We start from the raw sequence: 23,493 nt of genomic DNA on the forward strand, positions 1-23,493 counted from the left end.
CACTTGTTCCCACACTCCTCGTACCACTGGGAGGGGTGGAGGTACTAGTCTCCTTATATCAAAATAATGGAAATTTGATCTTCAGCCATCACCTCCAGGTAACGGTTCATTTGAATCATTTGCTATTACTGTAACCCACCCTGTTAAAATCCACTTTGTGGTCATTTATGGTCCCCCAGGTCAATTGGGAAACTTCTTGGAGGAGTTGGATGTGCTGCTATCAAACTTTCCTGAAGATGGTACTGCTTGGTGACTTCAACATCCACCTAGATAAACCCCAGGCTGCTGACTTCAAAACTCTGCTCGCCTCATTTGATTTCAACATCCACCTAGATAAACCCCAGGCTGCTGACTTCAAAACTCTGCTCGCCTCATTTGATCTCAAGCAAGTGTCTACTACAGCTACTCCCAAATCAGGCAACCAACTGGACCTCCTCTACACGCGCTGTTGCTCTTCAGTTGTACTATGTTGTACCCTTCAGTTGCTCCACTGCACACCTCAGACCACTTCCTCATTACTGCTAACCTAGCACTTACTCCTGAAGCGGCTCACACTCCAACGCAGGTCACCTTTCGACGGAACCTACGCTCACTCTCCATCGCGCCTATCTTCTGTGGTTTCATCCTCGCTTCCTGCACTCTCTCAGTTTTCAGCTCTGGACACGAACAGCGCTACGGACACTCTTTGCTCCACTTTAACATCTTGCTTGGACAACTTTTGCCAACTGTTGTCTAAACCAGCACACACCGCCCCATCTGCCCCCTGGCTGTCCGAGGTTCTCCGTGAACATCGCTCTAAACTCTATGTTGTGATGCTCGGACACTCTTCAAGACTTTCTCTTCTCTTCTTAATCTGCCGCCGCCGCCACCACCTCCTCCATCGACTCTTACAGCGGACGACTTTGCAGTTTTCTTCACAAATAAGACAAGAACCATCAGTGACCAATTCTCCACAACGCAGACTGAGGACAACTTCACAATGACCGACGCACACTCTTTCTCCTCCTTCTCCCCACTCTCAGAGATGGACGTTTCCAAACTTCTCCTGTCCAATCATCCTACTACTTGTCCACTTGATCCGATCCCCACTCACCTCCTTCAAGCGATCTTTTCTTCAGTCATACCTTCGCTTACTCACATTATCAACTCCTCTCTTCACTCTGGAACATTTCCCTCAGCATTCAAGAAGGATTGGGTAAGCCCACTGCTCAAGAAACCATCTCTAAATCCAGCACTTCTTGAAAACTACAGACCAGTATCTCTTCTTCCATTCATTGCAAAGACACTTGAGCAAGTTGTGTTCAACCAGCTTTCTATGTTCCTTGTACAGAACAACCTCCTGGACAGCAACCAATCTGGCTTCAAAAGTGGCCACTCAACTGAGACTGCTCTGCTCTCGGTTACTGAAACCCTGTGACTAGCAAGAGCAGCTTCAAAATCCTCAGTACTCATATTTCTGGACCTGTCTGCTGCTTTTGACACTGTTAATCACCAGATTCTCCTGTCCACTCTCAGAAAGATGGGCATCTCTGGAACCGCACTACTGTGGGTTAAGTCCTACCTCTCTGACAGATCCTTCAGTGTGTCTTGGAGGGGTGATGTTTCAAAGTCACACCACCTTGCCACTAGGGTTCCTCAAGGCTCAGTACTTGGACCCCTTCTCTTCTCCATCTACATGACGTCATTAGGATCTGTCATTCAGAAGCATGGCTTTTCTTACCACTGCTACGCTGATGACACCCAACTCTACTTCTCATTCCAACCAGATGACCCGATGGAAGCTGCTCGCATTTCAGCCTGTCTGAGTGACATTTCTAGCTGGATGAATGACCATCACCTTCAGCTTAACCTTACGAAGACAGAACTCCTGGTGATTCCAGCTAACCCATTGCTTCATCACAACTTCTCTATACAGCTGGGTTCATCAACCATTACTCCTTCGAGGACAGCCAGAAACCAAGGAGTTGTGATGGATCATCAGTTAAGCTTCACAGACCACATTGCCACAACGACCCGGTCCTGCAGGTTTGCCTTATACAACATTAGGAAGATTAGACCCTTCCTGTCAGAGCAAGCCACCCAACTTCTTGTCCAAGCTCTTGTTCTCTCCAGACTGGACTATTGTAATGCTCTCCTGGCTGGCCTTCCTGCATGTACTGTCAAGCCTCTGAAGTTGATCCAGAATGCAGCAGCGAGGGTTGTTTTCAATGAGCCAAAAAAGCTCACGTTACTCCTCTCCTCATCAGGTTACACTGGCTACCAGTAGCCGCTCGCATCAAATTCAAGGTACTGATGCTAGCCTACAAGACGACCACCTACATGGCACCAACATACCTAAAATCACTGGTTAAATCTTATGTGCCCTCCAGAAGTTTGCGCTCTGCAAGTGAACGACGCCTTGTGGTGCCATCCCAAAGAAGTTCAAAATCACTCTCACGGACCTTTTCCTGGACTGTGCCGAGCTGGTGAAATGACCTCCCAATCTCAATTCGTACAGCTGAATCTTTACTCATTTTCAAGAAACATCTAAAGACTCATCTTTTTTGACAGCACTTAACCAACTAATACTAGCACTTTTCCTTTTCTTGTCTTTTCATTTATATAAAAAAAAAAAAAAAAAACCTGGCTATGCGTTCTATATTAGACTAACTGAGACTTGTCATGGCACTTGTATACTGTTGTTGTTCTCTTGTTGACCTGACTGCTTCTATTGTTCTCATTTGTAAGTCGCTTTTGATAAAAGCGTCTGCTTAATGATTAAATGTAAATGTAATGTAAATGTAGAGTGTCCTCTCGCGGCTGTAGACGGTAATGTTTTCTCTTGGTTCATGTCTCTTAGTTCATTTCTCTTGGTTCATGTCCAAATAATTTTGATAAGTCGCACCTGACTATAAGTCGCAGGACCAGCCAAACTATGAAAAAAATGTGTCTTATAGTCCAGAAAATACGGTATTTAAAAAAAAAAGTGTTGCGGCACTGTTTGTTTGCTTTATTTTCAGCTGTTCGATAGCGCTGGCGCCTCACACGCACACCCCCACATATACTAGCAATTCAAACTTACATCACAGTCTGTTTATTATCAGAATAAAATAGTCAACCAAACTTATAAAAGTTTGCACTGGTCAATTTAAATAGACCTTAGTATACCGATCCAATCTTCTGTTATTCCAAGGACGTTTTTGCTCATGTAAAGAGGATCTTTTTTGTCTATATGTGAATGCGTGTAAAGTACAAGCCTAGTAGTTTATATTATAAATAATAGTTTAACATTTAGTGTGAATATGGAAACAAGGCCTACCGGGATGTAGGGATGTAATGGTATGAAAATTTCACGATTATAGTGACCAAAATTATCAAGGTTATCAGTATGATCACGGTATTGTTATAATATGCTGGAAATGTTAAAAAAGCACATACGTAAATCACTTAACCAAGTTTTATATTTAAAAATCAACAAACAACAAATAAAATGACTTTCTTTGCATAATCACTAAAACAATAACATTACCAATGATGTCCAGATTTTAAATGACAACTTGACTGACAACAGTTTTTTGGCTTTCAAGATTTCAAGACTGAGATATCTAATGTAGGCTAAATGTTCAAATAAAGCTTTGAAAAAGTTTAAAGTAAACCTCACATTTCAGCCTTTAAGTAAAGATATGTCAAAATTATAATTGCTTAATAAATCTCCGTGATCAAAACAGCATTGCTATTAAGAAGAACACTTCCTTTGGGTCAACAGTTCTAAATTCAAGTTCTCGCGCCCCCATCTCTGCATATTTCACATGCCTATCTTTGTTAACACACCTGATTCAGATAATCAGCTCATTAGAAGTGAGCTCTGTACATGAACATTTCGCATTGACATGATCCCTATACAGTGTTCCTTGCTCCCTACTCTGAACATTCATTAACGGATTTGCGCTGTGCAACGTCTTCACACACAGACATTTAAATTCACATCTCGCACCAGAGTATGTGAGCGGAGTGGAGCGACAACACATTCCCCTCAGCGCTCCACGCATTCAAAAATTACTCCTGGTTCACTTTTTCCCACTCCCCACGGCACTCCTCACTCCACTGATCAGCAACACTGCTCCGCAACCAAATTATTTCACTATGCTTGAAAAATCTATTTTGTTCAGAAATTATATTAAAAGAAATATACTTGCATAATACTAGAAGAGTCGTTTTATAACATGGTTTATTGGAACACTACAATTAGCCCAAGTCCATATTAAATGATTAATTGACTGCTCTCCAAAACGTCTCTCTCTACTATGGCAGAATAGAGGGTAGTCACTTCAAAAACAGAGAATATGCTGTAACTTTTCAGTTTTTTTTCATTCCTGAATGTATGCGCGCTCTGTAAGCTACATTATGTGCAAGCTTGTGTGCTCCGTCCATGTGCAGCAATGCAGCAGCAAATTAGTTTCGAGCTGAGATTAACAAACTGTACATTTTACAATATGCTTTAACCTCACGCATTCGTCCCTAAATATGTTTAATGTGTGAGCTGGCATAATTTGTGCTCATGACGGAGTGGTAGTGGAGCGTTCTCGGAGCGAGTGAAAACCTCAACGCTCCGGCTTTCAAAAAATCCGCTCATGGCTCCAGACAAAATCCACTCCCATAATCTGTCTCGCACACTTCAATGCACTTTGAATCGAACATATAGCCTATAGTACGTTCACTTTGAAATGGAATCATGGCAGAATATCCACTTCACAGGGCACTTACGTTTGAATAGAACAAATGTCTGAAGCCATTAGAGAAACATACTAAATGTGCAGAGCAGGGGTGTGCGGGGACTAGAATTGAGAACCGCTGCTTTAGGTAAGTTATTACATTGAGCAAAGATGAAAACAAAATGCCATCATATAGTTTCTGAAGATAGTCAAAACCAGGTCTCTGAACCCGTTCAAGGAACGAAAATCGGAAACGAATGAAATTTTGACAGAAACGAAATCACATTTTATAGTACCGAACAGAATCGAAAATTTTAAATGGCCATTAACCGGTTAATAACGTTATTTTATCGTTCAATTTAATATTTCAAATTTGCTGTCAACCAATCACGAATTCCAACAGTACGGCATATGCAAATGTGACACTGAAGCCAACGAGGGAAATGTCCGCTCAGCTGTAAAGTCATCAAAGGCAAGTCTCAATGGCAATGCACCGCCTTCAAGGCCGGGTTAAGACCAAATTGGGCCTGATGCTGCAGCGCAAAAAGGGCCTATTTTTTCTCGCCGTTGGTGCATGTGCATTCGACACTCAAGTGCAAGCATGCTTAGCCTTTCCTGTCCAACTGAGGACTGCAGCTCTCCTTTGATTATTCCCAAATTTGAGAAGCTCCTCTCACCAGAGACATTGGACACCATCATGCACAGATAGATGCGCAACCCAATTTCGACATTTGGAAACATCTGAGAAAGATTCAACGATGACAAAAGCTTGTACAAGCTCTGCTGATTCATACACAGTCACCGGTTTCTGAGTGCGCATGAATGCAGCAAACTGTATCCGCTAATTTTGACCCATTAATAATCAGTTAAACGGTTTAAAAAGACATTTATTTATTTTCAGTAAATTATCAAAGTATTCAAAAAGGTTGGATGCAAGGTTAAAATATGCTACGCATATATATATATATATATATATATATATATATATATATATATATATATATATATATATATATATATTAGGGGTGTAAAGGTATGCAAAAATCACGGTTCTGTACGTACCTCGGTTTTAAAGTCACGGTACGGTTCATTTTCGGTACAGTAAGGGAAAGAAATGCAAACATTAAACTGCAGGTTGTTTATTACTATAAACTTTTTTTAACAATTAGTTTTTTTAAATACTTTTTAATAAAATATATATAAAATAAAAAAAGAATAAGAAATAAAATACTGCTGCAAAGTTCTCCACTAAATAAAATACTCGGTCTCAAACCAATATTATATAATAAAATATAATGAAAAATATAAATAAATAACTATTACAGTGCAGCATTACCAATCCCAGCTTGTAGGCCTGCTCATATTTTAAAAAAAAAAAATATATATAACTTTTCCAAACTGTAAAGTGCAGCATCAACCGTTTAAGTTTTTAGACCTGCTCAGATTTCGTTATTGCGTTGGACCGATCGGAATTAAGAGCAAAGGTCTGTTTAAATGCCAACGGGAGCTGCGTTTGAATTACAATCGCTTTTTTCCTAGTTGTAGTGATATTCACACTCTCGTGATGCCTTTTGAAAACCTTAGGCCGGTGACACCCTGGCATATTGCACCTGTCAAACATAGTCTATTTTGCCGTCAATACTGTTGATGGTGTCCTTTATCAGTAGGCTTTATATTTATGCTCAACATGAAGTATAGATATTGTTGTCATGAAGACAAGATCCTGGTCTGTCGGCGGCCTCCCTCTATGTCACCTACAGTAGCAGCAGCGCGCCAGCGCCGCGTCAAGCACGATTCTGGTGTGTAAAGACACAGAAAACGCGAATCAGCAGAAACGCCACGCTCACGCCACGCAGCCAGTGTGTTACCGGCCTTAGAATCAGCTGCAGGGCGGGATTTGCGCTGAACGCGGAGACTTCCGACACTTAATATGTTCGTTTGGAAACACGAAAATGTACTTATGTTGCGCGCACAAAATATTGCATTCGTTCACTCTGTACACACGTGCACCATACCGAAAGCCCTGTACCGAAACGGTCCGGTATGAATACACATACCGTTACACCCCTAATATATATATATATATATATATATATGTATAAAACATAAGTTTTTTAAGAGAAATAAAATTATTTTATTCAGAAATAGACAATGTAGACACAAAATGTTTAAAACTATTAGGCTATAATAATCAGTGTAATCATTTGGCATTCAAATACATCGCGAATATGGAAAATTTTTTGTGTCGAATGAGACCCAACGTTGGTTAGTTTAGTTTTAGCCTAAATTAATTAGTTTGTGTAATTAATTGGTTTGTAGTTAATATTGCTATTGCTTCTTATATTTAGGGCCCGAGCACCGATGATGTGTGGACCCTCTTGGAATTGCTCCGTTTATTTTTATTATTATTATTATTATTATTATTAGGGCCCGAGCACCGATGGTGTGAGGACCCTCTTGGAATTGCTCCGTTTATTATTATTATTATTATTATTATTCTTCTCCAGGATGAATCGCATTTTTGAGGGCCTAAACATACTCAAAAAGTCATGAAACTTTGCACACACCTCAGAACCGGCGAAAATGTACATCTGATATGGGTTTCAGAAGTGGGTGTGGCAAAATGGCTCGACAGCGCCACCTATACATGTTCAACGGTGTGCGCCTCAAGCTATGTTTCACGTACATGTATGAAAATCGGTACACACATGTAACTCTCCAATACCTACAAAAAACGAACTCCTCCTAGAAACTTATTCAGATCAAAACCAAATTTGGTATGCTTAATCTAAAGGCCTTTGCGATGTTAAATTTGCGAAGATTTTGAGTTTTCGTTAAAGGGCGTGTCCGTGGCGGCCTGGCGAATGTCGATGATTCGCCATGAAAAATGAAGTTGCTATAACTCAGACATACAATGTCCAATGTGCCCAAAACTTCACATGTTTAATAAGACTCCTGACCTGAACATATTTACATGCCCATATTCAGTTATAGTCATAGCGCCACCTATAGGCAACAGGAAGTGACATATTTTACCCTTCGACAGACTACTCCTTGAAATTTTTTGACATCAATGTCTTTTTTATGGTCAGTCTAATCTAAAGGCCTGTGCAATGTTAAATTGTGAAGATCTTGAGTTTTCGTTAAGGGGCGTGTCCATGGCGCCGTGACAAAATTCAAAGTCTCGCCATGGGAATAAAAGATGTTATAACTCAGGCATAAAATGTCCGATCTTCCCCAAACGTCACATGTGTGATAAAAGTCCTCGCCTGAACAGATCTGAAGGCCATTATTCCATCGGGTGTGGCAAAATGGCTCGATAGCGCCACCTATACACTTTCAACGGAGTGCACCTCGAGCTATGTTTCACGTACATGTACAAAAATTGGTACACACATGTAACACACCAATACCTACAAAAAAGTCTCTTGGTACGAAATTCTAATCCCAACAGGAAGTCGGTTATTTTGAATTTTCCCTGCAAAATTGGTGTCGTTTTTGCCATTTTCAGGGGTTGTACTTTAACGAACTACTCCTAGAGATTTATTCAGATGAACACCAAACTTGGTCAGTGTAATCTAAAGCCATTTGCGATGTTAAATTGCGAAGGACTTGAGGTTTCGTTAAAGGGCGTGTCCGTGGTGGCCTGACAAATTTCGATGTTTCGCCATGAAAAAGGAAGTTGCTGTAACTCAGACATACAATGTCTAATCTGCCCCAAACTTTGCATGTTAGATAAGACTTCTGCCCTTAACAGATCTACATGCCCATATTCAATTATAGTCATAGCGCCACCTGCTGGCAACAGGAAGTGACATGTTTTACGCTGCGACAAACTACTCCTAGAAATCTTTTGACATTAATGTATTTTTTGTGGTCAGTCTAATCTAAAGGCCTGTGCAAAGTTAAATTGTGGAGATCTTCAGTTTTTGTTAAAGGACGTGTCCATGGCGCCATGACAAAATTTGATGTCTCGCCACAGCAAGAGAAGTTGTTGTAACTCAGGCATAAAATGTTCAATCTTCCCCAGACTCTGCATGTTCGATAAGAGTCCTGGCCTGAACACATCTGAAGGCCAATATTCCATTATAATGATAGCACCACCTGTTGGCAACAGAAAGATTTGCACATATATGGAATAAACATTGATATATTCCACTTATATTTATGAGTTTAAATGCATATTTCTCACCGTTCACCTATTTGCTAAAGCCACTCGCTGCCGCTGAGCCCGGGTGCGAGGGCCCGTTCATCGCTGCTTGCAGCTTTAATTAGGGCCCGAGCACCGATGGTGTGAGGACCCTCTTGGAATTGCTCCGTTTATTATTATTATTATTATTATTATTATTATTATTCTTCTTCTCCAGAATGAATCGCATTTTTGAGGGCCTAAACATACTCAAAAAGTCATGAAACTTTGCACACACCTCAGAACCGGAGAAAATGTACATCTGATATGGGTTTCAGAAGTGGGTGTGGCAAAATGGCTCGACAGCGCCACCTATACATGTTCAACGGTGTGCGCCTCGAGCTATGTTTCACGTACATGTATGAAAATCGGTACACACATGTAACTCTCCAATACCTACAAAAAAGTCTCTTAGAGCAAAATTCTAAACCCAACAGGAAGTCGGTTATTTTTAATATTATGAGCGAATTTTGTGTCATTTTTGCCATTTCCATGCGTTGTATTTTAACGAACTCCTCCTAGAGATTAATTCAGATCAACACCAAATTTGGTATGCCTAATCTAAAGGCCTTTGCGATGTTAAATTGCGAAGATTTTGAGTTTTCGTTAAAGGGCGTGTCCGTGGCGGCCTGGCGAATTTCGATGATTCGCCATGAAAAATGAAGTTGCTATAACTCAGACATACAATGTCCAATGTGTCCAAAACTTCACATGTTTAATAAGACTCCTGACCAGAACAGATTGACATGCCCATATTCAGTTATAGTCATAGCGCCACCTATAGGCAACAGGAAGTGACATATTTTACACTGCGACTAACTACTCCTAGAAATTTTATGACATCAATGTCTTTTTTGTGGTCAGTCTAATCTAAAGGCCTGTGCGATGTTAAATTGTGAAGATCTTGAGTTTTCGTTAAAAGGCGTGTCCATGGCGCCATGACGAAGTTCGATGTCTCGCCAAGGGAATAAAATATGTTATAACTCAGGCATAAAATGTCTGATCTTCCCCAAACTTCACATTTGTGATAAGAGTCCTGGCCTGAACACATCTGTAGGCCAATATTCCAGCGGGTGTGGCAAAATGGCTCGATAGCGCCACCTATACACTTTCAACATAGCGCGCCTCGAGCTCCGTTTCAAGTACATGTACAAAAATCGGTACACACATGTAACACACCAGTACCTACAAAAAGTCTCTTGGTACGAAATCCTAATCCCAACAGGAAGTCGGTTATTTTGAAATTTCCCTGCAAAATTGGCGTTGTTTTTGCCATTTTCAGGGGTTGTACTTTAACGAACTCCTCCTAGAGATTTATTCGGATGAACACCAAACTTGGTCAGTGTAATCTAAAGCCATTTGCGATGTTAAATTGCGACGGACTTGAGGTTTCGTTAAAGGGCGTGTCCATGGCGGCCTGACAAATTTCGATGTTTCGCCATGAAAAAGGAAGTTGCTGTAACTCAGACATACAATGTCCAATCTGCCCCAAACTTCACATGTTGGATAAGACTCTTGACCTAAACAGATCTACGTGCCAATATTCAGTTATAGTCATAGCGCCACCTATTGGCAACAGGAAGTGAAATATTTTACACTGCGACAAACTACTCCTAGAAATTTTATGACATCAATGTTATTTTTGTGGTCAGTCTAATCTAAAGACCTGTGTGATGTTTAGTTGTGAAGATCTTGAGTTTTCGTTAAAAGGCGTGTCCATGGCGCCGTGACGAAGTTTGATGTGTCGCCATGGGAATAAAAGATGTTATAACTCAGGCATAAAATGTCCGATCTTGCCCAAACTTCACATGTGTGATAAGGGTCCTGGCCTGAACAGATCTGACGGCCAATATTCCATTGGGTGTGGCAAAATGGCTCGATAGCGCCACCTATACATTTTCAACAGAGTGCATATACACTTTTAACGGAGTGCGCCTCAAGCTATGTTTCACGTACATGTACAAAAATCGGTACACACATGTAACACACCAATATCTACGAAAAAGTCTCTTGGTACAAAATCCGAATCCCAACAGGAAGTCAGTTATTTAGAATTTTCTCTGCAAAATTGGTGTTGTTTTTGGCATTTTCAGGGGTTGTACTTTAACGAACTCCTCCTAGAGATTTATTCAGATCAACATCAAACTTGGTCCGTTAAATCTAAAGGCCTTTGCGAAGTTAAATTGGGAAGATCTTGAGGTTTCGTTAAAGGGAGTGTCCATGGCGGCCTGACAAATTTCGATGTTTCGCCATGAAAAAGGAATTTGCTGTAACTCAGACATACAATGTCCAATCTGCCCCAAACTTTGAATGTTAGATAAGACTTCTGCCCTTAACAGATCTACATGCCCATATTCAATTATAGTCATAGCGCCACCTGCTGGCAACAGGAAGGGACATATTTTACGCTGAGACAAAATACTCCTAGAGATTTTTGGACATTAATGTATTTTTGTGGTCAGTCTAATCTAAAGGCCTGTGTACTGTTAAATTGTGGCAATCTTGAGTTTTTGTTAAAGAGCGTGTCCATGGCAAAAATGACAAAATTTGATGTCTCGCCACAGCAAGAGAAGTTGTTGTAACTCAGGCATAAAATGTTTGATCTTCCCCAAACTTCACATGTTCGATAAGAGTGCAGCCCTGAACACATCTGAAGGCCAATATTCCATTATAATGATAGCGCCACCTGCTGGCAACAGAAAGATTGGCACATATATGGAATAAACTTTGATATATTCCACTTATATTTATGAGTTTAAATGCATATTTCTCACCGTTCACCTATTTACTAAAGCCACTCGCTGCCGGTGAGCCCGGGTGCGAGGGCCCGTTCATCGCTGCTTGCAGCTTTAATTATTATTATTATTAGGGCCCGAGCACCGATGGTGTGAGGACCCTCTTGGAATTGCTCCGTTTATTATTATTATTATTATTATTATTATTAGGGCCCGAGCACCGATGGTGTGAGGACCCTCTTGGAATTGCTCCGTTTATTATTATTATTATTCTTATTCTTATTCTTCTCTAAGATGAATCGCATTTTTGAGAGCCTAAACATGCTCGAAAAGTCATGAAACTTTGCACACACCTCAGAACTGGCGAAAATTTACGTCTGATATGGGTTTCAGAAGTGGGTGTGGCAAAATGGCTCGACAGCGCCACCTATACACGTTCAACGGTGTGCGCCTCGAGCTACGTTTCACGTACATGTATGAAAATTGGTATACACATGTATCTCTCCAATACCTATAAAAAAAGTCTCTTGGAGCAAAATCCGAAACCCAACAGGAAGTCGTTTTTTTTTAATTTTATGAGCAAATTTTGTGTCATTTTTGTCATTTCCATGCGTTGTATTTTAACGAACTCCTCCTAGAGATTAATTCAGATCAACACCAAAGTTGGTATGCCTAATCTAAAGGCCTTTGTGATGTTAAATTGCGAAGATTTTGAGTTTTCGTTAAAGGGCGTGTCCGTGGCGGCCTGGCGAATTTCGATGATTCGCCATGAAAAATGAAGTTGCTGTAACTCAGACATACAATGTCCAATCTGCCCCAAACTTCACATGTTTGATGAGACTCCGAACCTGAACAGATTGACATGACCATATTCAGTTATAGTCATAGCGCCACCTATTGGCAACAGGAAGTGACATATTTTACACTGAGACTAACTACTCCTAGAAATTTTATGACATCAATGTCTTTTCTGTGGTCAGTCTAATCTAAAGGCCTGTGCGATGTCAAGTTGTGAAGATCTTGAGTTTTCGTTAAGGGGCGTGTCCATGGCGCCGTTACAAAGTTCAAAGTCTCGCCAAGGGTATAAAAGATGTTATAACTCAGGCATAAAATGTCCGATCCTCCCCAAACTTCACATGTTTTATAAGAGTCCTGACCTGAACACATTTGAAGGCCAATATTCCATCGGGTGTGGCAAAATGGCTCGATAGCGCCACCTATACACTTTCAACGGAGTGCGCCTCGATCTATGTTTCACGTACATGTACAAAAATTGGTACACACATGTAACACACCAATACCTACAAAAAAGTATCTTGGTACGAAATCCTAATCCCAACAGGAAGTCGATTATTTTGAATTTCCCCTGCAAAATTGGTGTTGTTTTTGCCATTTTCAGGGGTTGTACTTTAACGAACTCCTCCTAGAGATTTATTCAGATCAACACCAAACTTGGTCAGTTAAATCTAAAGGCCTTTGCGAAGGTAAATTGGGAAGATCTTGAGGTTTCGTTAAATGGAGTGTCCATGGCGGCCTGACAAATTTCGATGTTTCGCCATGAAAAAGGAAGTTGCTGTAACTCAGACATACAATGTCCAATCTGCCCCAAACTTTGAATGTTAGATAAGACTTCTGCCCTTAACAGATTTACATGCCCATATTCAATTATAGTCATAGCGCCACCTGCTGGCAACAGGAAGTGACATATTTTACGCTGAGACAAACTACTCCTAGAGATTTTTTGACATTAATGTAATTTTGTGGTCAGTCTAATCTAAAGGCCTGTGTACTGTTAAATTGTGGCAATCTTGAGTTTTTGTTAAAGAGCGTTTCCATGGCAAAAATGACCAAATTTGATGTCTCGCCACAGCAAGAGAAGTTGTTGTAACTCGGGCATAAAATGTTTGATCTTCCCCAAACTTCACATGTTCGATAAGAGTGCAGCCCTGAACACATCTGAAGGCCAATATTCCATTATAGTGATAGCGCCACCTGCTGGCAACAAGAAGATTTGCACATATATGGAATAAACATTGATATATTCTACTTATATTTATGAGTTTAAACGCATATTTCTCACCGTTCACCTATTTACTAGAGCCACTCGCTGCCGGTGAGCCCGGGTGCGAGGGCCCTTTCATCGCTGCTTGCAGCTTTAATTATTAGGGCCCGAGCACCGATGGTGTGAGGACCCTCTTGGAATTGCTCCGTTTATTAGGGCCCGAGCACCGATGGTGTGAGGACCCTCTTGGAATTGCTCCGTTTATTATTATTATTATTATTATTATTATTCTCTAAGATGAATCGCATTTTTGAGAGCCTAAACATGCTCAAAGTCATGAAACTTTGCACACACCTCAGAACTGGCGAAAATTTACGTCTGATATGGGTTTCAGAAGTGGGTGTGGCAAAATGGCTCGACAGCGCCACCTATACACGTTCAACGGTGTGCGCCTCGAGCTACGTTTCACGTACATGTATGAAAATTGGTATACACATGTATCTCTCCAATACCTACAAAAAAGTCTCTTGGAGCAAAATCCGAAACCCAACAGGAAGTCGGTTATTTTTAATTTTATGAGCAAATTTTGTGTCATTTTTGTCATTTCCATGCGTTGTATTTTAACGAACTCCTCCTAGAGATTAATACAGATCAACACCAAAGTTGGTATGCCTAATCTAAAGGCCTTTGCGATGTTAAATTGCGAAGATTGAGATTTCGTTAAAGGGCGTGTCCATGGCGGCCTGGCGAACTTCGATGATTCGCCATGAAAAATGAAGTTGCTATAACTCAGACATACAATGTCCAATGTGTCCAAAACTTCACATGTTTGATAAGACTCCTGACCTGAACAGATTGACATGCCCATATTCAGTTATAGTCATAGCGCCACCTATAGGCAACAGGAAGTGACATATTTTACACTTCGATAGACTACTCCTAGAAATTTTATGACATCAATGTCTTTTTTGTGGTCAGTCTAATCTAAAGGTCTGTGCGATGTTAAGTTGTGAAGATCTTGAGTTTTCGTTAAAAGGCGTGTCCATGGCGCCGTGACGAAGTTCGATGTCTCGCCATGGGAATAAAAGATGTTATAACTCAGGCATAAAATGTCTGATCTTCCCCAAACTTCACATGTGTGATAAGAGTCCTGGCCTGAACACATCTGAAGGCCAATATTCCAATATATATGATAGCCCCACCTGCTGGCAACATGAAGATTGGCACATATTAATGACTTTGACATATTGCAATAATGTTTATGACATGAAATGCATATTTCTCACCGTTCATCTTTTTACTAAATCAACTCGCTGGCGGTGAGCCCGGCTGCGAGGGCCCGTTCATCGCTGCTTGCAGCTTTAATTATTATTATTATTATTATTATTATTATTATGATTATTCTCTAAGATGAATTGCATTTTTGAGAGCCTAAACATGCTCGAAAAGTCATGAAACTTTGCACACACCTCAGAACTGGCGAAAATTTACGCCTGATATGGGTTTCAGAAGTGGGTGTGGCAAAATGGCTCGACAGCGCCACCTATACACGTTCAACGGTGTGCGCCTCGAGCTACGTTTCACGTACATGTATGAAAATTGGTATACACATGTATCTCTCCAATACCTACAAAAAAGTCTCTTGGAGCAAAATCCGAAACCCAACAGGAAGTCGGTTATTTTTAATTTTATGAGCAAATTTTGTGTCATTTTTGTCATTTCCATGCGTTGTATTTTAACGAACTCCTCCTAGAGATTAATACAGATCAACACCAAAGTTGGTATGCCTAATCTAAAGGCCTTTGCGATGTTAAATTGCGAAGATTGAGATTTCGTTAAAGGGCGTGTCCATGGCGGCCTGGCGAACTTCGATGATTCGCCATGAAAAATGAAGTTGCTATAACTCAGACATACAATGTCCAATGTGTCCAAAACTTCACATGTTTGATAAGACTCCTGACCTGAACAGATTGACATGCCCATATTCAGTTATAGTCATAGCGCCACCTATAGGCAACAGGAAGTGACATATTTTACACTTCGATAGACTACTCCTAGAAATTTTATGACATCAATGTCTTTTTTGTGGTCAGTCTAATCTAAAGGCCTGTGCGATGTTAAATTGTGAAGATCTTGAGTTTTCGTTAAGGGGCGTGTCCATGGCGCCATGACAAATTTCAACGCCTCGCCATGGGAATAAAAGATGTTATAACTCAGGCATAAAATGTCCGATCTTCCCCAAACTTCACATGTGTGATAAAAGTCCTGGCCTGAACAGATCTGTAGGCCAATATTCCATCGGTTGTGGCAAAATGGCTCGATAGCGCCACCTATACACTTTCAACATAGCGCGCCTCGAGCTCCGTTTCAAGTACATGTACAAAAATCGGTACACACATGTAACACACCAGTAACTACAAAAAAGTCTCTTGGTACAAAATCCTAATCCCAACAGGAAGTCGGTTATTTTGAAATTTCCCTGCAAAATTGGCGTTGTTTTTGCCATTTTCAGGGGTTGTACTTTAACGAACTCCTCCTAGAGATTTATTCGGATGAACACCAAACTTGGTCAGTGTAATCTTTAGCCATTTGCGATGTTAAATTGCGAAGGACTTGAGGTTTCGTTAAAGGGCGTGTCCATGGCGGCCTGACAAATTTCGATGTTTCGCCATGAAAAAGGAAGTTGCTGTAACTCAGACATACAATGTCCAATCTGCCCCAAACTTCACATGTTGGATAAGACTCTTGACCTGAACAGATCTACATGCCAATATTCAGTTATAGTCATAGCGCCACCTATTGGCAACAGGAAGTGAAATATTTTACACTGCGACAAACTACTCCTAGAGATTTTTTGACATTAATGTATTTTTGTGGTAAGTCTAATCTTAAGGCCTGTGCAATGTTAAATTATGGAGATCTTGAGTTTTTGTTAAAGGGTGTGTCCATGGCACCATGACAAAATTTGATGTCTCGCCACAGGAAAAGAAGTTGTTGTAACTCAGGCATAAAATGTCTGATCTTCCCCAAACTTCACATGTTCGATAAGAGTGCAGCCCTGAACACATCTGAAGGCCAATATTCCATTATAATGATAGCGCCACCTGCTGGCAACAGAAAGATTGGCACATATATGGAATAAACTTTGATATATTCCACTTATATTTATGAGTTTAAATGCATATTTCTCACCGTTCACCTATTTACTAAAGCCACTCGCTGCGTTCATCGCTGCTTGCAGCTTTAATTTCGGTTATTTTTCCTAACCGATGCTCCTTAACCGATTATTAACCGTTTACCAACAATATTATTTTAAATAGTAATAATTGAAAGTACAAACACTATATAATTAATAACATTTTAGCATCCAGATACGTCAGGAACATGGAAACATTTGGATTCGTGCTGAATGAGAGAGGTTGAGTGAGTGAGTGAGTGAGTGAGTGAGTGAAGTGACATTCAGCCAAGTATGGTGACCCATACTCAGAATTTGTGCTCTGCATTTAACCCATCGGAAGTGCACACACACAGAGCAGTGAACACACACACACTGTGAACACACACCCGGAGCAGTGGGCAGCCATTTACGGTGTGGCGCCCGGGGAGCAGTTGGGGGTTCGATGCCTTGCTCAAGGGCACCTAAGTCGTGGTATTGAAGGTGGAGAGAGAACTGTACATGCACTCCCCCCACCCACAATTCCTGCCGGCCCGGGACTCGAACTCACAACCTTTCGATTGGGAGTCTGACTCTCTAACCATTAGGCCACGACTTCCTTTCATGAGAGAGGTTGGCATCAGCTTCACCTTAGATTAATTTGTTTTTGGATTGATGTTTTCATAGCCTAAACTTTAGAGGATTTGTTTTGGAGAGAAACTAGTAACTGTTTTTATAATGTTTGTAAACATTTTACTTTAGACTACGGGCATTTTAGCCTTATTATTTCGGAAAGTAATAGTGCTAAAAAATGCGACGTGAGCCGCGACTTAAGGGAAATGTTTTGCTTTTTTTTTTTACTCCCAAAACGCAATCTCTTATACAAGTGCTTTTTTTTTTTTAACAATGCAGCAAACATTTTTAAATATCTTAAAAATACTTTGATATATTTAGAGTGTTGATAGATTTATTTATTTATAAGTAGCTTACATTTGGCCAAAATCTAGAGATGATGATGCTGTATTGGCTGTAATGAAGCGTTAGAGCTCTATTTTTTCCTTTTCTTTTTGAGTAAAGAAAATGCTATACTTTATTATTATTATTATTACTATTATTTGTCAAATTATAGGCAAAGAATATTGTTTTTAAAAAAAAATAACGTTATTAACAGGTATTTCTTCCACCCGAACTGGTTTCGGAATGGTAATAATATCAGAGGAACGCAGAACAGAAACGTTAACATATAGAATTCTGCTCGGAGTGAACCGATTGAATTATTTTTTAGTTTTCAAGACCTGGTCAAAACCTTCAGAGGTACATTCATATAATTCATTAATTCATATATTCATTTGAATAATTCCCTTAGCACTCTTTTACAACCTCCCAGGTTTTCTGCCCTGTTTTGACTCGAATTGAAACTACTCTGCTGTGCGCACCTGAGACTGTTACTGAAAACTGTTCTTTATGCTGGACAGTATTCATTTATCGCCCGTTGTTCAAATCGCGGTAATCTAATACGGTTTTAATGATAATAAAAAGATGAAACGGTAATGGTAACCTTGGGTCAATTTTAACATGATTTATCGTCTAACCGGTAAAAATTAAAAATCTGACATTTTCTGCAACAGGATCCAGCAGGATCAAACTAAGTACTGGTCATAATACTCAGATAAAAATGGTTAATGTGTTTTTCAGCAGCACCGATGGAAGCAGTTCTCAGACTGCACAGCACAGCCACACAAGCCACAATTACGTTTGAGATTATTTTATTTTAAATGCCATAATGTCAGTTGAAAACATTGCAATTGTGTTTTAAAATACAACAACGAGCACCAGGAAACAATTTAAAGAGGCATGTTCAGCGGTCAATAAAATGATCTCAAATGTATGGCACGCTCTCTTCATTTTATAAAATGATCATAATCACATCTATTAATTTTATAATCCTGCTACTGACATTATTAAAATTAAACCCCATTTGATTTGGGTGAGAAAGCGTTTTTTGTTGTTGGTGATGGTTTTTTAATTCGGTTTTGCAAATCCTGTCATACTTTGCTGCTTCAAAAAGCGCATTTTGCAGCATTAAGGTTTACGATTAATCGATTAATTGGTTAATTTAAACGACGGTCGATCATGGAAATGATCGAAAATTGACATCCCTAGTAACAACAACTGTGAAGTTGTCACTGGGAAAGTAATAAATGTATTTAACATTACCTTTTTTTCTTTTTCTTTTTTTCTTTACAGAGACAAACATTTTGATGAGTTTTCCAAACACCTGAAGGGCTTGGTCAACCTGTACAAGCTTCCTGGAGACAAGTGTGGTTTCCCCTTTTTTGTTTTATTTATTAATCAAATTCTTTCAGTTCCTGATACAATTTGCGTTTTAATATATATACTTTTTTTTCTCTTTTTGTTTCACAGCAAATTAAAGACAAAGATGTACTTAGCACTTCAGTCTCTGGAGTTAGACCTCACCAAGATGATGCATATGTTCAGGTACACGGATTTGTTTTTTCTTTGTCAAGAATAAATATTCTGCCCTACAGCAGTAAAAAAAAAAAAAAAAAGCACCATTTTGGACATGACACTATTGTAGTTCTATGTATGGTATAGAGCATTTCAAGGATGAAAACAACAAACTCATTGGAATGCTACTGTGCTTGTCTGTACCTAAAGCATTTCTGGTAACCATTTTTAAATCTCAGATCTGTGAAAACAAGCATATACTTAAGTCTAGCGAAAACACAATAGAGGTATTTAAAGAAAAAAAGTGATTGAAATTACCTGATCCTTTAAATCTGACTAGAAGGTGCAGACTTACAAAGAACATCAAAGGTTTGCTTGAATAGTCTTCCAGATGGCTTAAAGCTCAATATCTGATTGATGATACTTGAATTTCTCTCAACAGTGGCAAAAAGAGCACGAGTGTTATTTAAGTTACTGTTTATAAGGTTTGAGAAGAAATTCTGTCTAGCTGTGGCTAGTTTCGCATTAAAAGCATGAAGGCAGTCTTTATAGATGCTATGGTGAATTTCAAGTTTTGTCTTCCGCCACATTCGCTCAGCTTTTTTTTTTCTGCATTGTCTTTTCAAAGTCTGTACTGCTGTTGATCTTCTCCAAACTGATTTCTGTCTGTTTGTTTTCTTATTGACTATTATTGGAGCAATATCATCAATAACATTCTTAACTTTTGAGTTGAAGGAATCAAGGAGAATATCAATAGAGTCTGCAGAAATGCTTGGTGTTAAAGATATAGCCTCCATAAATAGTACACTTGTTTTCTTGTTAATGCATCTCCTTTTGACAGAGACCGATCTAGATTCAGTGGTAGCAGAAATGAAAATATCAAAGAAAATACAGAAGTGATCAGATAGTGCTATGTCCTTAATAACAATGGCTGAAATGTTTAGACCCCTACTGATAATTAAGTCTAGAGTGTGTCCACCTTTGTGTGTGCGTCCATGCACATGCTGAGTCATTTCTTTTGTAGTTTTGTTTTCTGCATTGTCTATGTGAATTTTAAAATCCCCTGCAATAGCAAAACAGTCAAACTCTGAGGAAATCATTGATAACATTTCTGTGACCTATTCAACAAAGGCTGGAGAGTATTTTGGAGGCCTGTAAATAATAATAAACAGAATGCGTGGGGCACCTTTCAGCACAATCCCTAGATATTCAAAAGATAAGTACTGACCAAATGACACTTGCATGCATTGATATTAAACTGCAAAATACTATTTAAATATTATTCCTGCAAATTCTACATCTCTGTGGGTGACGGGCGCAGATGCGCAGGAGCTCGCTGTTTTGTAGTCTCTGCCGTGTATCAATATATGAGGACACAAACGCATAAATCGTCACTTCATGAGAAGTTACCGTTTCATTTGAGAAAACTGTCATATCATAAACACAGACACTCAAAGATCTTCATGGCAACCCATCAAAATAAATGTTCAAAAAAGGTAAAATTGGTAAAAAGGTAAATTGACAATGCTACTGTTGTAGCCTCGAGTAGATTTAGCTATGTCTCCATGTAGTAATAATAATACGTCTCTATTAATAATATTTTGCCTAGACGGTTGCTTGTTTTTTACTTGTTTTGTTGTAAAGAGATTATCTGATTAATATATCATTTTTTAAATATTCCTAGACTTATTTGTTGCAGTCTTTTATACAGTTATATTGTAAAACTAAAATACCTTTTTTAGTTTGCGGGTTTATATTTTTGGCTGCATTTGAAGTTCTTTTTCGCTTAAGAAAATAAATAATATTACTCTCAAATTCATGTCATATAATAAAAATACTGTAATAAATACAGTAGTTCACCATGTATTTGTTCATGTTTTATTAAGGGATATGTCTGAAGCACACCATAAAATAATTCTAGCAATGTACACAGGGCTAGTAGTATATACAGCTGTATATACAGATACACACCCAGGTATCGGATCAGTACTCTGTAACGGCCGATAACCTGAGCCCAGGTATCAGGAAGAGAAAAAGGGTATCGGAACATCTACTAGTTTTTAGGATTCTTTGGAGAATAAAAGAACAGCATTTATTTAAAATAGAAATGTTTTGTGACAAAATACACAACCGTTCAAATCTTTGGGGTTAGTAAAAAAAATTTCTTTCATTTTTGGCAACAACATTTATGCTTTTATTGAGGATGTTAAAATGCTAAAAAGTGATTCAAGGCTTGTATTGTAAGAAAATATATGTATTTTGAATAATTATCTGCCAGGATTTATCAATCAATCCTGTAAAAAGTATCACAGGTTTCAAAACAATATTAAGCAGCATAATTGTTTCCAACTTTGATGATAACAGAGTATCAAATTAGCCTGTTTGAATGATTTCTGAAGGATCATGTGATACTGAAGACTGAAAGACTGATGAAAATTCAGCTTTGCATCACAAATAAAGTATATTAAAATAGAAAACCATTATTTTTAATTGTAACTATTTCACAATATTACTGTTTTTGTCTGTATTTTTTTTTATCAGATAAATGCAGGCTTGATGAGCATAAGAGAGTAATGTGTCCAAACTTTGTGACCACTAATATATCCAAAGTTTTGTACTATATGTAAAAAAAAAAACATCCTCTCACTTTCAACTGCTTTTATGACAGTGTAAATATTTGCATGAATATAAAATGGGATAAAAAACAATTTATATAAAAATATAAAAACAACTGAGACATCGACATAAACATGTTTCACAGACATCTGACAAACAGAAATGGAGTAATAAGTCTCTGGACTAGTGTTAATTTCGTCAGACGAGACGAGACGAAATATGTTCGTCAACAACCTTTTTTTTCATGACTAAGATGAGACGATGACAAGACTGCACCACTGTCCAAAAACGCTGACTAAGACTAAATTAACATGCATTATTCTTGACGAAAAAAGACGAGACGAAAATGTTTTGCATAAAATAAAAACTAAGATAAAATCTCTCTTCATTTTCGTCTACAATCGTCTCTGCTTTTTCATCAACTGTTACGCCTTTAAAAATTCAGAACGAGTTTGCGGCTTCGCGCTGTTGCTCAAGTTACAGGTCTCATACTCCTGTTGCTGCCAGCCTGTGGCTGCAACACGAAACTGCTGAACACACAACACCTGAAGCGAACAAGAGTGACGAGCGCTGACGACATGCTATGTCGAAGGAAGAGGCTCGATATTTGTGTGTTATAGTTAGCAGCGGATCGTTATCAAGAAATAAAATAGTGTGTGCGTAAAAAGAATTTGTCCACACGCTGCTCAAAAAAAACAAAATAAAAAAAAATTCCTGAGCGCAAGTCCACCGTCTAGGCAGGCTTTTTGTGTTAAATTATATTTCCTGTTGCTGCACAGGCTCTTTTATTGTATATGACAGCTTATGTCCTGATGACCGGTCTTTGCATTACGATTAAAAGCAGTATCAATAAAGTAAAAAATTGTGATCAGGTTAATCATTTGTGAATGTGTCTCCTAAATCAGAATTTGAAAACCAGACACATTTAACATTTGCATCCAACAAAAATCATTCAACAAGTGTATTTTGTCAGGTAATTATGACATTTTTTATTACTGAAATGTTTATCAGTAATAATGTGTTATTTTAAAAAAAACACTAAAACATTTTGACTAAAACTAGACTAAAATTAAAAGACTTTTAGTCGACTGAGATACCTTGAGTTTTCTTTTGACTAAAACTAGACTAAAATGACAAGACTTTTAGTCGACTAAAACTTGACTGACAAAAAAAGATATGTGAATGACTAAATATGACTAAAACTAACAAGGACATTTGGCACAAGACTAAGACTAAGACCAAATTAAAAATAGGTGACGAAATTAACACTACTCTGGACAAGGGAGGATATATCAAAAGCAGAAGTTGCTATCTGGCCTGGCCATCAGCAGCTTTAAGTACTACATTGCATTTCATCCTCAAGTTCTCAAACACATCTGGGGGTTCATATGGTCACATGTGGTTTGACACAGGATGATCAGCTGTCCTTCTTGTCTTCCTGCTCTGTCTTAGGTGTCTTGCATTACAGATGATGGCTTTCCTAAAGAAAGTAGAAAAACAATTATTTAATTCAATGCAAATATTTTAAAATAATATTATTATTGTTTAAAACATCAGTGTATGTTTAAATTAACTTTTGCCAAGCTTAAATTGTTAGTTCACCCAAAAATGAAAATTACACTGTTTTACTCACTCTC

General features: G+C 38.8%; 1 protein-coding gene across 3 annotated transcripts in view; it reads left to right on the forward strand.

Moving 5' to 3' along the window:
- The window catches only part of med1 (mediator complex subunit 1), a 124,640-nt gene that overhangs the window by 72,537 nt on the left and 28,610 nt on the right, over window positions 1–23,493 (forward strand). For all 3 annotated transcript variants that reach the window (XM_059530665.1, XM_059530664.1, XM_059530666.1), the window contains 2 exons: window positions 19,019–19,090; window positions 19,196–19,270. In XM_059530665.1, the coding sequence (XP_059386648.1) occupies window positions 19,019–19,090; window positions 19,196–19,270 (147 nt within the window). The remainder of the gene's footprint in view (window positions 1–19,018; window positions 19,091–19,195; window positions 19,271–23,493) is intronic.

The sequence above is a fragment of the Carassius carassius genome, chromosome 39, assembly GCF_963082965.1.
Source record: "Carassius carassius chromosome 39, fCarCar2.1, whole genome shotgun sequence".
In the NCBI taxonomy this organism is placed as follows: domain Eukaryota; kingdom Metazoa; phylum Chordata; class Actinopteri; order Cypriniformes; family Cyprinidae; genus Carassius; species Carassius carassius.